Source organism: Bos indicus, chromosome 16 (genome assembly GCF_029378745.1).
Source record: "Bos indicus isolate NIAB-ARS_2022 breed Sahiwal x Tharparkar chromosome 16, NIAB-ARS_B.indTharparkar_mat_pri_1.0, whole genome shotgun sequence".
NCBI classification, from domain to species: domain Eukaryota; kingdom Metazoa; phylum Chordata; class Mammalia; order Artiodactyla; family Bovidae; genus Bos; species Bos indicus.
In genome coordinates, this window is record NC_091775.1 from 43,952,221 (window position 1) to 43,969,415 (window position 17,195).

General features: G+C 44.8%; 1 protein-coding gene and 1 non-coding gene across 2 annotated transcripts; one reads left to right on the forward strand and one right to left on the reverse strand.

Annotated features, from left to right (window-relative positions):
• Nucleotides 1–930: 930 nt before the first annotated feature.
• DFFA (DNA fragmentation factor subunit alpha) lies at nt 931–13,153 on the forward strand. The gene is made up of 6 exons (XM_019976575.2): nt 931–1,145; nt 2,979–3,137; nt 5,088–5,230; nt 8,797–8,986; nt 9,197–9,345; nt 10,254–13,153. Exons 1-6 carry the CDS (start codon nt 1,010–1,012, stop codon nt 10,464–10,466), a joined length of 990 nt encoding a protein of 329 aa, XP_019832134.2. The 5' UTR covers nt 931–1,009; the 3' UTR covers nt 10,467–13,153.
• On the reverse strand, nt 10,780–10,840 carry LOC139176568 (small nucleolar RNA SNORD77). Its single transcript, XR_011561030.1, has one exon. It is a non-coding gene; the product is annotated as a small nucleolar RNA SNORD77 (small nucleolar RNA).
• Nucleotides 13,154–17,195: the final 4,042 nt, after the last annotated feature.

A 17,195-nucleotide genomic window follows, 5' to 3' on the forward strand; every position in this document is an offset into this window, starting at 1 on the left:
ACAAATATGTTGTCAAGCAGCATCTGGACAATCTCAACAGTGATGAGATTTCCCCTTTTCTCTCTGATTTGAGATTATAATGTTTAACCTAACATTTAAGCATTTCATTCCGAGGTTCCAACCCAATCTACAGATCTGAAGCAGAGAATCGAATGCGTGGAAATGTGGGAGTATTTTGTGCTTCTCTGTTATGTCTTCAGCAAGACTGAAAACTACAGTCATCAATTTTTAAAACTGATTTCCTTCGAATCAGCATGAAGTTTGGGACATTTTATAGATCTTTTCAGGTTGGAAAGGAAAAACAAACAGTACAAAGTAAAATGACACTGCTTTAAGTATTAATATCATGCATTTATATATGCAAAAGAGGCTTCCCAGTCGGCTTAGTTCAGTTCATTCGCTCAGTCCTGTCCTACTCTTTGAGACCCCGGTGGCTCAGCGGTAAAGAATCTGCAAAGCAGGAGACCCCAGTTCGATCTCTGGGTGGGGAAGATCCCCTGGGAAAGGAAATGGCAACCCACTCCAGTATTCGTGCCTGGGAAATCCCATGGACAGAGAAGCCTGGCGGGCTACAGTCCAGGGGTTCCCAAAAGAGTGGGACACGACTTAGCAACTAAACAACATACATGGAAGAAAGAGTTCAAGGAAATAATTCAAGGAAATATACACGCGTGTCCATCATACTGCAAAATTACCCCCTACTGACCTCATTTTGAACGGGCAAATGCAACTCCTTAATATAAGGTAGGAAAACAAAAACACCTCCTGGACTGAATTGCGCGACCTAAGTTGGCTTTGAACCCACAGACTACAGCTCCCGGCATGCCCCCGTGAGCCGCAGGTGATTAGGAGCAGCTAGAACTCCATCTCCCGGCGTGCCTTGGTCCGACGCGTGATTTGCCACGAAGAGAACTACATTTCCCGGCATGCCGTGGGGGGTGGAATTGGGGAGGACTCCGGCGTCCCCTCCTCCCTGACTTCTAGTCGGTCTGGTCCCACCCTGAAGAGGATGGAGGTCCCCGGCGGCCCTGCAGCTCCGGAACCCGGCGAGATCCGGGCTCTAAAGCAGTGTTTGCTGCGCCGCAACAAAAGCCGGGAACAGCACGGCGTGGCGGCCTCTTGCCTCAAGGAGCTGAGGAACAAAGGTAGGCACGGGACCGGGGCGAGGGCTTGGAGGGCTGGAGCCCGGGCTGAAGGGAGCCAAGGGCAGGGTGAGGATGGCCAGCGGGGCTAACCGAGATCAAGAAAGACGACTTGGGGCTTCTTGTAACTCAGGTGGAGGAGCCTTGGGACAGATATGACTCACGTGGGTATAGCGACTTATCAGTTTCACAGCGTTTGTGCCAAGCGTTTTAACTTAATTTACTTTATGTGAGATTCATATGGTGGAAAGGCAGACGGGAAGCAATATGCAAATGAATTAAAACAGACTCTACTTCGGTGTCTTGCTTCCGGTGACTCAGATTGTGGATCGAACCCAGCCTGGTGTAGTCCTGCCACTCGGGCTCCCTAAGGTGGTACTGGGGCCCCCAGGTGAGCCTACAGCGAGATGGGGGCGGGTTTCCACCGTCAGCTCTAGCAGGTACCTGTGCGGTAAAGAGGGAGCCGCTACCCACCGTCCCAGAGGTCCAGACAAGAAACAGCTGCTGTGAGTGACCTAGCTTTCAAAAGTTCTGAGCCTCATACTGTTGTTACTAGTTGCCTGACCTTGCAGGTAACCATCTGTTGATCCCCAATTTTCTCATCGGCAAAGTGGCTGTATTTCCAGCCCTGCTTCACTGAATTGTTGGGACTCTCCAAGGAGATGATATATTCAAATGACTTACAAGTTATTAGCCTGTAGCAATAAACTGTTTACCGAAAAAACTTCTTGAGGTTAAACGTGTGAGTCATCCCTAGGCAGGTAGTGAAGGTGTATGTATGTCTGCCTGTTCAGAGCTTCTCCCAGAGTCACTCAGCCTAGCCGGTATCCGATAGAAGTCTTTCAGAGACACAGAAACAACCAAAGCACTCTAAATGCTTCAGTGACATAGCTTTTGCCATATAAGTGTTTACATAATTTTTCTTGGAGTGAGGGTTCTTAAGTTTTAGTGCCCCTTTAGTGCAGTGGCTGGATGCACTTGGCACAGAGGCCCATATAAGTGCTTGTGTTTCTGGAGCTCGGCCTCTGCAGGGTTTGGAGCTCGGCCTGTGAAAGGTTTGCTGGGTGCAAGACGATATTGCCTGATGATATTTGTAGTCTCTCGGCTACTTTTCTGCGTGCTCTAGTCCCATTAGCATTTTAGGCATTGCCATCATTAGGCAAGTACAGACCTGCCCTGGACAAAACCTCTTGCCCATTGATCACACAGATGAAAAGTTCCTGTTACAATCTTCTGTCTTCTGCCTCCTTTATTCTTTCCTATAGGTTAGTAAGACTGTGAAATACTGCAAGAACGTAAAGTATTTTTTTCTTTCTTTTTTAAAATTTTCTTTTTCTCTGGACACATGGGAGAATTTGAGTCATTTAGACCACTGAGAAAATGAAAGAAAGGCGCTTATTCTCAAAGAATCAAATCAGACTTTTGTTGGTTGTTCATCCAAGGAAAGAGTCGAGTGCATCCTAATGAGGATATTGAGTAGCTGGAGAAAAAACGTTTTCAAGAGCCAGACTATATGGGTTTAAATGCCAGTTACTTACTGTGTGACCTTGAGCAAGTTACTTAACCTCTCTGAGTGTTGGGTTTGACATCTGTAAAAATGGGAGTAACAATAGTATCTACCACAGGATTGTTATGAAATTAAGTACTGTATATGAAAAGCACTTAGTATAGTACCAGGCACATGGTAAATGTTATATTAGTATTAGTGGTCATCATTATAGTTATTATTAGCTACCAGGGATTTTTCTAGGCTCTGGGGGCATACATATTGAGTACAAAACAGATATAATTTCCCTATGGATATTTGTCAATTGCCAAACATTTTATTCCTCTCAGCTTGTGACATTCTGGCCATTGATAAGTCCCTGGCACCAGTAACCCTGGTCCTGGCAGAGGATGGCACCATAGTGGATGATGATGATTACTTCCTATGTCTTCCTGCCAATACTAAGTTTGTGGTATTGGCTGGGAATGAGAAGTGGACACACAATTCAGGTAAGAAATGCTGGCCGTATATACAGTATACCCTCCATCGTGATGTACTTTACTACACGCGGCACCTGGTTGCTGTTTGGCTGGCTGTTTCAGCATTTATGCAGCAAGCATTACTGAGCACCTTCTGTATGCCAGAGTGACGCTGAGTCAGGGGATGAAGATGAATGAGATGGAGTCAGGTCTCAAGTAACTCACGGACCCACAGCAACTAAAACACAGCAGGGCAGAGAGATCTGGGCCACAGATAGGGTCAAACTACCTGGTCTGAATCCCAGCTCTGCCGTTTAATAGTCACGTGACCCTGAGCAAATTATCTAACTTCTCAGCCCCTTATTGAGACAGTAGTTATAGTACCTGTCTCCTCGGGTTGTTGTAAGGATGCGAGAACATAGTACATATCAAGCCAGGGCTTCTCAACAATGCTGTTGACATGTTGGGCCAGGAAATTCTTTGTTGTGGGGGTGTTGTCCTGTGCATTGTAGGATACCTAGCAGCATTGCTGGCCTTTACCCACTAGGTACCAGTAGCGTCTCCTCACCTTAATTGTGACAACCCAAAATGCCTCTAGATATTGTCACATGTCTACAGGTGTGTGGTGAGCAGAATCACTCCCAGGAAAGAGCCACTGATAGAAAGCATTTACATCTTATCTGGCATGCTGCTGCTAAGTCGCTTCAGTCATGTCCGACTCTGTGTGACCCCACAGACGGCAGCCCGCCAGGCTCTCCCATCCCTGGGATTCTCCAGGCAAGAACACTGGAGTGGGTTGCCATTTCCTTCTCCAATGCATAAAAGTGGAAAGTGAAAGTGAAGTCGCTCGGTCATGTCCGACTCCTAGCAACCCCATGGACTGCAGCCCACCAGGCTCCTCCGTCCATGGGATTTTCCAGGCAAGAGTACTGGAGTGGGGCTTATCTGGCATACAGTCAGATAAATCAATACTCCCTGTCACTATCATTACCGTCATCCTCACCGGCAATACAGAGGGAACTAATATGGATGAGCAAGGATCAGAGAGCTAAAGAAGTGTCTTGAGGAGAGTGCCCAGGCCACCAAAGTGTGGAAATCACCCTTCAGCAATGACTTTCCCAACCACCTTTTTACTCGGGCCCTAGAGACAGCAAATAGTGGCTGCAGCTCCTCCAGTCAAGAATGAGACCTGAACTTTCCTGGTGATCCAGTGACTAAGACTCCAAGCTTCTAATGCAGGGGGCCTGGATTAGATCCCTGGTCAGAAAACTAGATCCCCAATGCTGCAACTAAGACCCTGTGCTGCCAAACAATTTAATTAAAAAAAAAAAAAAAGAATGAGACTCATCCCGACAGTTAGGGAGTTTGGGATGAACATGTTCACACTGCTGTATTTAAAATGGATAGCCAACAAGGACCTACTGTACAGCACAGGGAACTCTGCTCAGTGTTATGTGGCAGCCTGGATCGGGAGTTGGGGGAGGACAAATACATGTACGGCTGAGTCCTTTTGCTGTCCACCTGAAACTATCACAACATTGTTAATCAGCTATACTCCAATGCAAAATAAAAAGTTTAAAAAGAGAGAGACAGACCCATCCCCAAGCACAGAGAGATGCTGATGAGGAAAAACATTTTTGGATACGGAAATAGACAAAAAACTAACTTAAAGGGAAGCACGGTGGCACCCTGGGTATGCATGACCGTACACTGGATTTAAGTGGCTTTCCATAAAAGAATACAGAGCAGTTTCACACAGAAATAAATGGAAGATAGAACAAGTGGGAAAGTTAAGGCCCTAGATGGGGATTGGTTTTCCCATGAATCCCTGAGAAAAGGTGCTTCCTTCAGCATCGAAATTATTCTAAATGGTCGGTCGGAAGGACGTGCTGACATCCTGGAGGTCTGAGTTGGGGGAGGAAGTGAAAAGAGCACTGCAGGTTAATCTGACTCTTAACTGGCATTTTCTTCCTGTATCAGATGGAGGTACTGCTTGGATTACCCAAGAGTCCTTCGACAGAGATGAAACAGACAGCGGGGCAGGGCTGAAGTGGAAAAACGTGGCCAGGCAGCTGAAGGAAGACCTATCCAGCATCATACTGCTGTCCGAGGAGGAGCTCCAGGTGAGCCTCCTCCGCAGCCACACTCATCTGGCCTCTGCTGCCCTCCGCGGCCTACTTTCCACGCATCTTGCCACCATAATTTCATTATTCCTTCATTTTTAAGTAGTTCTCAGATGACAGCCAAGGTTCTTCATTTTTCTAATTCTCTTGCTGGAGTAGAAATTTTTTACTCCTCACTCTGCATCAGAATCACCAGTGGAGCTTTTTTTAAAAAATACAGATGCCACAGCCCCACGTAGACTATTTAGGCCCAAGGGGTGGGACAAGGAGGTACTGCTAAAGAATGTGAGTTAAATCTCAGCTCCATCACAAAGACTGTAGCCAGTCACTTACCCTCTCTGCTTATGTTTCCTCTCCAGTAAAATTGGGGTAAAAATAGTATGTGGTAATTCAGAAAAATACTTATTGAGCCCCTCCCCTGTGTGTGGCATAGTTCTTTGCACAGGGTTACAGGGCTTCCCCGGTTGTGGCAGTGGAAAAGAACCCGCCTACCAATGCAGGAGACCTGGATTCAATCCCCGGGTCAGGAAGACGCCCTGGAAGAGGGCATGGCAAGCCACTCCAGGATTCTTGCCTGGAGAATCCGCATGGACAGAGGAGCCTGGTGGGCTACAGTCCATGGGATCTCAAAAGAGTCAGACACAACTGAAGCAGCTTACCACCCACAGTGGTGAACAAGCCAGACACAGTCCCTGCTCTGATGAAACTCAAATTCTGGTGGAAGGAGGCAGACGAAACCAGCAGTGTGCCCAGATGGTGGGGGCTACTCTAGATTGGGAGATCAAGGAAGTCTCCTTGAAGGAGATGACCTTTTGGTTATTTTTTAATCTTCATATATTTATTTTAAATAAATAATACTAATACATTCACATGGTTCAAAATCCAAGAGACATAGCCAAGAATAAAACAAACCAAATGTCTATCAGCTGATGAATAAATAAAATGTTGTCTATCCAAATAATGAATATTTTATTCAGCCATAGGAAGGAATGAAGTATTAATACATTAGGCTTCCTTGGTGCCTCAGACAGTAAAGAATCTGCCTGCAGTACAGGAGACTCATATTTGATCCCTGGGTCAGGAGGATCCCCTGGAGGAGGGAATGGCAATTCTCTTACCTGGAGAATCCCATGGACAGAGGAGCCTGGCGAGCTACCGTCCATGGGGTTGCAAAGTGTTGGACAGGACTTAGCACCTAACAATGACAATAACGTGGAGAAACTTTGAAAACATTGGGCTAAATGAAAGAAGCCAGACATGAAAGGCCACAGATGTCATGATAGCATTTTTATGAAATAGCCAAACTATGCAAGTCTGTAGAGGTAGACGGTAGATTAGTGGTTGCCTGGGGGTTGGGTTTCTGGAGACTGTGAGTAGGAAGGAGAGTAACTACTGATGGGTACAGTTTTTTCTGGGCTGGTGACTGTGTTCTAAGACTGTGGCTGTGATTGCACAATCACAAAAAAAGCACACTCATTTTACTAAACTCCACTTACTTATATGCTTCAATCAGTGAATTGTGTGCTGTGTGAACTATATCTCAATAAAGCTGTTTGGAAAAAACAGATATACAGAAAAAGTCTGACTTCTGTCCCCAGCCACCCAGCTTTCCTTCCTGGAGACAGCCAGTCTGCCAGTTTCCCATTCCAGAGATAGTTTATATATGCTCTCGCTCAGTCGTGACCAACTCTTTGCAACCCCAGGCTCCTCTGTCCATGGAATTTATCAGGCAAGAATACTAGAGTGGATTGCCATTTCCTACCCCAGGGGATCTTCCCAACCCAGAGATTGAACCCAAGTTTCCTACATTGGCAAGTGGATTCTTTACCACTGAGCCACCTGGGAAGCCCATTTTATATACAATTACATATACATGTCCTCCTCTTCCACTTTCATCACACTTTGCACTTTCTGTTTCAAAGAAGTTTGGAAAGTTTTCCAGATCACTTTACAAAAGATACCTTGTTCTTTTTCATTGCTGCATAGTATTCCATTTCATGCCTACATTTTTCTATTTATTTATTTTGCTGAGCCAGGTCTTAATAGTGACATGCAGGATCTTTAGTCGAGGCATGTGAACTCTTGGTTACAACATTTGGGGCCTAGTTTCCTGACCAGGGATTGAACCCAAGCCCCCTGTGTTGGGAAAGCAGACTCTTAGCCACTGGACCATCTGGGAAGTCCCACCATAACTCATTTAATGAGTCTCCCCAGTGGGGGACATGCATGTTGTTATCAGTCTCGCTATTCAGTCTGTGCTGCAAAAAAACTTAGACCAGTGTCATTTTGCACACGTGCTTGTCCATAGAATAAATTCATAGAAGTTTAGTTGAGAAACATTGGCAGGTCCCAAGAGGGGACACAGAAAGAAACTGAAGAACAAGAGGTACCTGCCATGGAAAGGTTGGGGCCAGGCAAAGGAAAGGCAGGAATTTTTTTCTTCTTTGGTTTTTTCTTCTTTAAGAAACAGAAAGGGGTCATGAGATCCCTTCCCATCCCAACAGACTAGCAAATTATGATACCCTTAGGATAAAGGGCATAACAGTCCTCACCAGAACAGGGATGCTGGAATACAAGTGAACCCAGCCCTGGCAGCTAGACTCTGCACGGGGAAGCTTAGGACAGGAGCTTGCAGAGGCTAGCCACATGGCAGGTAGGAGAAAAATGGCAGGTAAAGGAACCATGGGGAGCGAGAATGGAAGGGAGAGAAGGGAAGAGCACAGGAGCCTAAGGATTAGCACTGACACTGATCCTTGCAAAGTTATTAACTGCTCTTGCCTCGTTTTCCTCATCTATGAAATGGTGGTAATACTAGTACTTCACTCACAAAGTTTGTGCCTCTTAAATGTTGGACCTTATGAATGTGTATTAATATTACTTGTTCAAAAATGGATGCAATATCAAAGTTAAGGGTAACTTATAAAGTGGCTCCTCAAAGAAGCCTTTCACAAACTCCTGCAGCCCTCCTTGTCACTTTCTGTCCTAAGCGTTTTACGTCTGTTTTCTCGGTGGTGCATAGTGAGTGCAGCAGGTGGGATCTTAGTGCCCCAACCAGGGATCGAATCTGAGCCCCCTGCAGTAGGAGTGCAGAGTCTTAACCTCTAGACTACCAGGGACATCCTGTTTTGTTTTTAATAAGGTACTAAAGGCAACATTTTCCTAATTCTTTCACCAGAGGGAAACTGAAAAAGTTATGTGCCTCTCTCCTGACTCTCGGGCTTCCCAAGGTGGCACTAGTGGTAAAGAACTTGCCTGCCAGTGCAGGAGACTTAAGAGACGCAAGTTCAGTCCCTCAGTCAGGAAGATCCCCTGCAAGAGGATTCTTGCCTGGAGAATTCCATGGACAGAGGAGCCTGGAGGACTACAGTCCATGAGGTCGCCAAGAGCCAGACATGACTGAAGAGACTTAGTGCAGCACAGCACATCACTCCTAACTCTCAGGCAGCCATATTGGGTAACTTTGGGAACTAGATGAAATGAGTCTTTGAAATTGATGCATTTGAGAGACATAACATCATGTTCGGAAAGTACTTTCAGATGTCTTAAAGCCCGTATTTGTTTGTCAGATGCTCATTGATGTCCCGTGTTCGGAGCTGGCTCAGGAACTCAGCCAAAGTCATGTGGCAGTCCAGGGGCTCCAGAACACCCTCCAGCAGGTGCTTGACCAGAGAGAGGAAGCCCGTCAGTCCAGGCAGCTCCTGGAACTTTACCTTCGGGCTTTGGAGAAGGAAGGTGGCATCTTGTCGAAGCAGCAAGGTAGGCATTATGCTGAGATCTCGGTAGGAGCCTTTCCTTGAGAGCGAGCCAGATGCTTCCCGTGTGCTCAAGAAGAGTGATGGCACAGCTGTGGGTATTCTAAGATGGCAGGCTGCCATCTGCCCGCCTGATTGCTCTGGCTGGTTGTTGGGGTGGCTGTGTGTGCGCGTGGCATGCTGATGTGTCCTCTATCTCACATCTGCTTTGCAGAGTCCAGAGCTGACCTTGGGGACGAGAGCGATGCTGTTGACACAGGCATTAGAGAGAGCTTCTCCGAAGTTACGCCTGCAAGCCAGATCCTCTTGGCGCTGAAGGAGAAACCTGCCCCAGAGCTGAGTTTGTCTAGTCAGGATCTGGAGGTGGGCGAGCACCAGGGACCCTGACCTTTGCAGGGAGACACTTGTATCAGGGTTTTTTCACCTCTGCAGACCCTGAATCATAGCTTCCAGTTTGCCTAATATTACATGCAAAGCTTCCCTTGTAGCTCAGTTGGTAAAGAATCCGCCTACAATGCAGGAGACCTGGGTTTGATTCCTGGGTTGGGAAGAACCCCTGGAGAAGGAAATCGCAACCCACTCCAGTATTCTTGCCTGGAGAACCACATGGACTATAGCCTGTCAGGCTTCCCTATCCATGGGGTCCCAAGAGTTGGACACGGCTTAGCAACTAAACCACCACATGCAAAGCGTTTGCAAATGTCTCACATAATCTAAATCTTAAACAAAATGGATACACTCTCTTAGATCATCCAATCTTATTCTCTAGTCCAGAGTAGGTAATGAAATGTCTGATTCCGACAGGGAGGAGTTACAGGACTCAGGCTTCTGAGATGCATCTGCCAGTGGTTGAAAAAGATCCACAGGCCCAGAGGTACATGAAATATTCCTTCGAAGGACCTGTGCAACGGGGTCATCTTGTACTGACTTTCAGACCAGGGAACTAGAAGGGAATCCATCAGAGTGGGTGCTCCTCCTTGTCCCTGTCCCCAGCACTACCTCAGTGTAGCTAGAAGGGAAAGAGGCTGTACTGAATTGAACTTGGCTAAATTTCCTGTGAGCAGAGGACTTTATGCTCCAAGTAAACTGCTCTCTAGAGGTCCTTTCCTGTTGTTGTACGGTGAGCAGACGCCTGTGACGGCTTAATAGGAAGGAAACCTGGCATCTCAGCATAAAGCTAGAGACTGACACTGCCGACTCTCACCTCCCCTAAAGAAAATCGCGAGAGCAGCAGAGGGGCTGGTTTTCAATGATTCTTCTTCTTACCACAGTTGGTTGCCAAGGAGGACCCTAAAGCACTGGCTGTTGCTTTGAACTGGGACCTAAAGAAGACGGAAGCCGTTCAACAGGCCTGTAATCAGGAACTTAGGCTACGCCTCCAGCAGGTGCAGAGCTTGCGTTCTCTGAGGAGCATTTCAGCAAGGACGAGTTCACTGCCTGGAGACATGGAGAACCCCAAACGAACCAGACGAGACCCCATGTAGCTGGTGGCCAGCAACATGCCAAAGAAAACCTTGGGTTTCGTGTCAGTGTCAGTAAATGCCTTTAGCCTAATCATTATAGCTACTTACATACTCCTCTGCCCCCTGCCTTTCAGAATGTTCTGGAACAGACTAGAAGATGGGCTTTGGGTCTTCTTCAGAAAAGCCATTCCAGCTTTCTTTACATATTGAACCATAAGGTTCCACCAGGTCCTCTAATTGCAAGTTCATATGTTCTCTGTGTAATAGTAGTTGTGAAGGGCATGGAAAAGAAACTGTCATGTTTCAGACCAACTATCCTTTTTTTTTCTTTTCCTTCTGCATCAGACAAATGGTATATCTCTTTCATGATATAATCTATGCAACCATCATAGTAATGAACCTACTATTCTTTTCCTTTTTTTTTTTTGACGTGGACCATTTTGAAAGTCTTTATTGAATTTGTTCCAACACTGCTCGTGTTTTATGTTTTGGTGTTTTGGCACCGAAGCATGTTGGATCTTAGCTCCCTGACCAGTGATCAAACCCGAACCCCGGGCATTGGAAGGTGGATTCTTAACCACTGGACCGTCACGGAAGCCCAGACGCACAATTCTTATTCTAAAGATAGAACTGCAGAATTTTAAACACAAGTAATGGTAGAGAAGGTGATGCATCAATGTTGATTATGGCCACAAACTTGTTTCTCAAGTTAATGAATTTCTTTTGTATGTTTAAAGGCACATATTAAATTTGCAGACCATAGGGACATACAGAGAGTCTAATTCACCATTTCTAATATCTAATTCAGTATTGTGAAATTATATCCATTACCACTGTGAAACTTTTCAGTTTTCTAATATGTTTTATCAGCAGGGGGTATAAAAAGGTCATTAAATCGATCTCTGTGAGATACGACTCCAGGTCTCTCTGGGTGCAGAACAGAGACTTCTGGTTTATATTCCTCTTGTTTCTGTACTAACTTGTTATTCAAGTTTTGTAATCTACAATGCAATTTCTCTTGCAGGGAAAAAGATAATTAGTTATTGACTTATTTGACTTACTTTTTAAGCATACTTAGAGGAAAATGGAATAGTATTAAGAATACATTGGCTAATTATTAAATAAAGAAAAGTAACAATAAGTCCTAAGGTGAGGCAGACATGCAAAAAACAGAACAAAAAGCTATTTGCTTCTCCTATGACCCTCCTCAAGGAGGGATCAGGTCTACTCAGCATACTCCTACTAATGCCTTATGCCATTGGTTCTCACTTGCCCCAATATTTTCTTTTTTAATAGTATATTTTATAATGCTTTTTTAATTATTCTTAAATGAAAGCCAGAGCTGATAACCTACCTACATGTATACCTTCAGCAACACAATACCTCCAAATGGAAACAAAGGAAAATAATTTTCAATAAGATGGTCTGTATCCATCTCAGTATGCCCTTTTCTGTAGATGACCATCAAAAGGCACAAGGAAGCTCTCAGGTGCTTATCCTTACAATTGAATTACCTTGAGTTTGTTAGAAGCAGCCATGCATGGTACATGGTGATTGGTGACTCAAATTCCACAAGCAGCATCGCCCTTCGTAATGGGAGTTCCCAAAACAGTGACGTTCTGGGCAGTATACCACATCTGTCCTTGATTTATAAGGTGGCTGCATTCTTGACAAAGCCAGGGAATGTTAAAACTGGAAAAAATAGTCTGTATACAAAACAGAATTAGGTTTGGGGCTGATTTGGAATGGGTTTTCATTCCTGTGAACAGCCAGCATGACATAAAAGTCATGTGGTGGGGGTGGGAGGGAAGACACGTGGGATGTGGGATGATAATTCACTATGTTGAACTGTCCTGTGCTTTGCAGGAAGACTAGCAGCCTACCTCCCACCCCACCATTCAGTGTCAGTAGCAGCCTCCAGGTACTGAGACAGTTGACAAGAGCCCCCAGGTTCTCAAAATGCTCCTGGAGGGGCAGTAATGCCAGTTGAAGATTTTTATGACAGTTTGCAGTCAGCTCTGTGCCAGCACCTACTACACTGGAGCCTCAAAACTGAGTGAGCTAAAGAGGGTGTGGCGTGCCAGCTCTCGTTTTGTACATGAGCAAAGTCGTGCTCAAGAAGGATCAGTGACTTGCCTCATGTCATAAGGCTATTTGGAGGGCCAGGGTTCAAAGGCAGGTCTTTTGGCTTTATTTTGGTTTGAGGTTTTGGTTTTTTGGCTATACCACCCAGCTTGTGGGATCTTAGTTCCCCAGCCAGGGATTGAATCTGGGCCCTTGGCAGTGAAAGCACAGAGTCCTAACTACTGAACCACCAGGAATTCCTAGGTCTTCTGGTTGCAATCCTGGTGTTCTTTCCACTTACTTGTATTTTCTTTTAAGTCTACATACTCTTCTACTCTACATCCAGATCACTGGTTTTGTTAATTTGTAGTTCAGTCACTCAGTCGTGTCTGACTCTTTGTGACCCCATGGCTTCCCCGTCCTTCCCTATTATTTTGTTTTGTTAATACCAGAATAATAAGTTGAATTCAGCTCCAAATGAAAAAAGACCTAATATGTTTGCAACATGATTGCTAAAAGATTTCTAAATGTAGTCCTTGTGTTGGTAGTGTAAAAGAAATAAATTAGCCTTGTGAACATTATAGTTAGCACAGTAGCAAAGGAAGCCTGGGTTCCAGAAATAATAGAACAGCATCTCTATTTAACTATTGTGTCAGCAATTATCTCTGTTCACCAATTATATCAGCGTCTCCATCTTTGCCCTACTGAATGAAAAATGTTTTCTCCAATTATTTTCACCAGATACACAGTAGAGCTTTAGTTGATGGGCCGGGTGTTGGTATTGGTCTTCTGTATTAGAAACAAACCTACTGAGCATCTCAGCTGCATAGGAGAATAGAAAAAGTACTTTGGCCTTTGGAACGAGACAGACCCACGTGGAGTCTAACCTTATGGGACAGTAGTTTCCAAAAATGAAAGGTTAGCCTAAGGCCCAAGGTGGAATGGGTTAAATTAAATGAAGGAAGTTGGAGGATATCACCGACTCAATGGACATGAGTTTGAGCAAGCTCTGGGAGATGGTGAAGGACAGGGAAGCCTGGCGTGCTGCAGTCCATGGGGTCGCAAAGAGTCAGACATGACTGAGGGACTGAGCAACAAGTAGGAGGAAGAGCACAGTACCAGCACAGCGATATAGAAGGAATGGTTCCCTTTCATCTCCCCAGGGCCAGAGAGAGGCGGGTGCGAACAGAGACCTTTGCAAACCCTAGACCAAATGTAGAGTCAAAAGTTATTTTGCCCTAAGTACCCCTTACCTCCCCTGCACCACTGTGCCTCCAGGCCTTCTAGAATAGAACGGAGCAGCAGAGCAATAGTCTAAAAATAGGAGAGAGAGAGGGAGCAGGGCACAGCCGATGTTAGGAAGAAAGACTGTCAAAGAAAGCAGCTGGGACTAATGAACTCTACATTAGCCATATTCCATTCTTTCGACTCAAGTCAAATGTCGGTCCCCATTAGGCAATTGGCTTTGACAAGAGCCGTGCTAATTACCACTTACCAACCTTTAATTTCTGGGTAAAAGCAAAAGGAAAAAAAACTAATGGATTTTTCATTTTCCATAAAGAAAAGAATAAAAAAAAAATAGTAGTCTGTTAAAAAATACATTAATTACAAGAATTATTAATGTGCCTTTACTCACCAGATTTTTAAATTTCCTAATTAACTTTTATTATCTTTTTTTTTTTTTTGCCTTCAGCATTTCTTTTCCTATTTTGTTGTATTTTGCCTTAAGTTATTTTGGCTGCGTCTTATATTACTTGAGGTTTTTAAGGACCTTGGAAATTATCTACTCCAAATACTCACTGCCTGAATCTGCTACACAGCTGACAGGTGAGGTCCTCTGCCCTGTCAGGAAGCCCCCAGTAAAGGGAACAGATCCCCTCCTCCCCAGGAAATGCACTGAATTTTCAGATTGCACATCCTTAATGTTGGCTGTTTGGTCAAACTAAGTCAGACAGCACTTCCACAATTATCAATACAAGGAAGTAACCAACAGGTTACTGCAGAGCTATGAGATTTTCTTCAGTATTCTCTAACACCATGTTACAGGAACTATCAGCATGAAAATTCTAGCTTTTCTCCAGCTTACAGTTATTTTTTAAAATAGTTTATTCATTATTTATCTGGCTGTGCCAGGTCTTAGTTGTGGCACACAGGATCTTTTAGCCGTGGCACGCAAACTCTTAGCTGCAGCATGAGGGATCTAGTTCCCTGACCAGGGATCAAACCCAGGCCCCCTGCATTGAGAGCGTGGAGTCTTAGCCAGTTGACCAGCAGGGAAGCCCCAACTTACAATTATTTTAGTAAGAACAGAACATGTATCTTTTATCACTTAACTATTTAATTATAGACAAAAAGGATAAATTAGTGTTAATTTTTATTAAAGTTATGAGAAGCTAGAAAAAGCGTTGCCCAGTGTCTTTGCCTCATTCATTCTAGTCTAGAAATAGAAACTTCCTTCTTTTTAACAGCTGAATGACATATCCTTTTCTGATTTCTTCAAGATCAAATCCCTGTCTCTATTGAAGAAGCTGCTGTTATTAAGATGTGGGTAATCCCTTCAGCAGGCACTGTCAGGTCAAGGAGTATGTATCCCCCATGAGCTCACAGGCCTGAGTTTCCACTGAAATGGTTTGCTGTCAGCCCTGACATTCGAATACTATGAAAGGACTTCGGTTGAATGCTTATGTCACATCAGTTCCTCCTTAGCAGTTAAGGATCTACTCTGGTGACAAATACTGGAAACAAATGTCCTAGATCTGCACATTTGACTATACTGAACTACACAAATGCAAATGAATGAAAGTCGCTCAGTCGTGTCCGACTCTGCGATGCCATGGACTATACGGTCCATGGAATTCTCCAGGCCAGAATACTGAAGTGGGTAACCTTTCCCTTCTGGAGGGGATCTTCCCAACCCAGGGATCGAACCCAGGGCTCCCGTATTGCAGGCAGATTCTTTACCAGCTGAGCCACAAGGGAAGCCCAAAAATACTGGAGTGGGTAGGCTATCCCTTCTCCAGTGGATCTTTCCAACCCAGGAATTAAACCAGGTAGGACTAGAGTCGACCAAAAACCTGATGGTAGGAAATTACCCTAGTTTACTAATGATGAGCATGTTAATCTAGTCTAACATGCAGTTGATGCCAGTTTACATTTTTCTAAGGCCCCTGAACTAAGGTGGGCTTAAACTTGATGGATTTCCTGGAGGTGCCATTAATGTAGCCTCAATTCCTTCAGATATTACTTAGTTAAAAGTTAAAATCTCTGGACTTTGCCAGTGCTCCAGTGGTTAAGAACCCTCCTGCCAGTACAGGGGACACAGGTTCGACCCCTGGTCTGGGAAGACCCCACATGCCATGGGGCAGCTAAGCCCATGCACCACAACTCCTGTGCCCACCCACCCTAGAGCCTGGGCACCAGTGCTGTCTTGGTGACACCACTGCAATGAGAAGCCTGACACCACAATGAAGAGTAGCTCTCACTCGCCACAACTAAAGTAAGCTCACACACAGCAACAAGGACCCAGTGCAGCCAAAGATAACGTTTATTTTTTCAAAAAGTTAAAATCCCCAGTCCTAAGGAATGTATACGTATGGCTCTAAGCAAAACTGAAAGACAGTAAGCATTCTCTTCTTCTAGAAGAACCTTAAATCCTGAAGGTCAGCTGGCCTTTCAGGCAGGCATCTTCCACCAGTGCGCTGACCCACTTACAGGTCCCTGAAAACTGCTGTGTTTGAAAATGAGGATGCTATTAAGACTCTTCCATCACATTATACTTCACTCAGCTAGTAATTACGAATATGAGCTCAGCTCTGTGGAAGACAGAAAGGAACGGTCAGCAGTCATACTTTGTGAGTCTGTTCCCCTGGTGTCCAGAGAAGAAAACATCCTTGCAATGCCTTCCAGCCAGCCTTTGCCAGTCTTCCTGATACTAATCCTGACCATCAGAAGCTTTCCTTAACTCCTGGTAGGAATCTCTAAGCTTTAAAGTTTAACATCCAAAAAAACCACGTGCTGGAAGTTTTCTTTAGCATCTAGGATTCAAGAGCCGTAAACAAGGTGTGTAATCAAGGAAAGATTCCGGGGCTAATGGGGAGGATTAAAATTTGATTAGGGTTTGAACCTGAGCATGTGTTTACTCCTACCTCCATCTGAGCAGACCCAGATCCTGGTCCATGTGAGGCTCGACAGTTGCTCTGTGTTATATCACAGAAAGAGAAATGAGAAAGGAATCTCCCCCTCCTTTCACCATCATCCACTTACTTCTGTGGGAAATTATTGAGGAATGGGAAAATAAAACATTTATATACATAATAGATTTCAATACATATGCCTCTGTCTCAGACCAAGTCCAGACCCTGCAACTCTGTAGGTCCCAGAGTTTGTTTGTTTTTCTGTTTTCTTTGACCTTGAGGTCTGGCTTGTAGGATCTTGCTTCCCCGACCAAGGATTGAACCCAGACCCTCGGCAGTGAAAGGGCAGAGTCCTAACCATTGGACCACCAGGGAATTTCCTGGAGGTCGTTGTATTAGAAGTTAAGGCAATCAAGCTACAGGCTGGGAAGTAGCACCGCTCACTCTATTTGGTTTGAAATAAACCTGAAGCTCTCATCCATAACAATTGTAACAGCAATATTAACCTACTGATTATAATTAGTATGGGTATTTTACAACAGCAGGTTCAAAT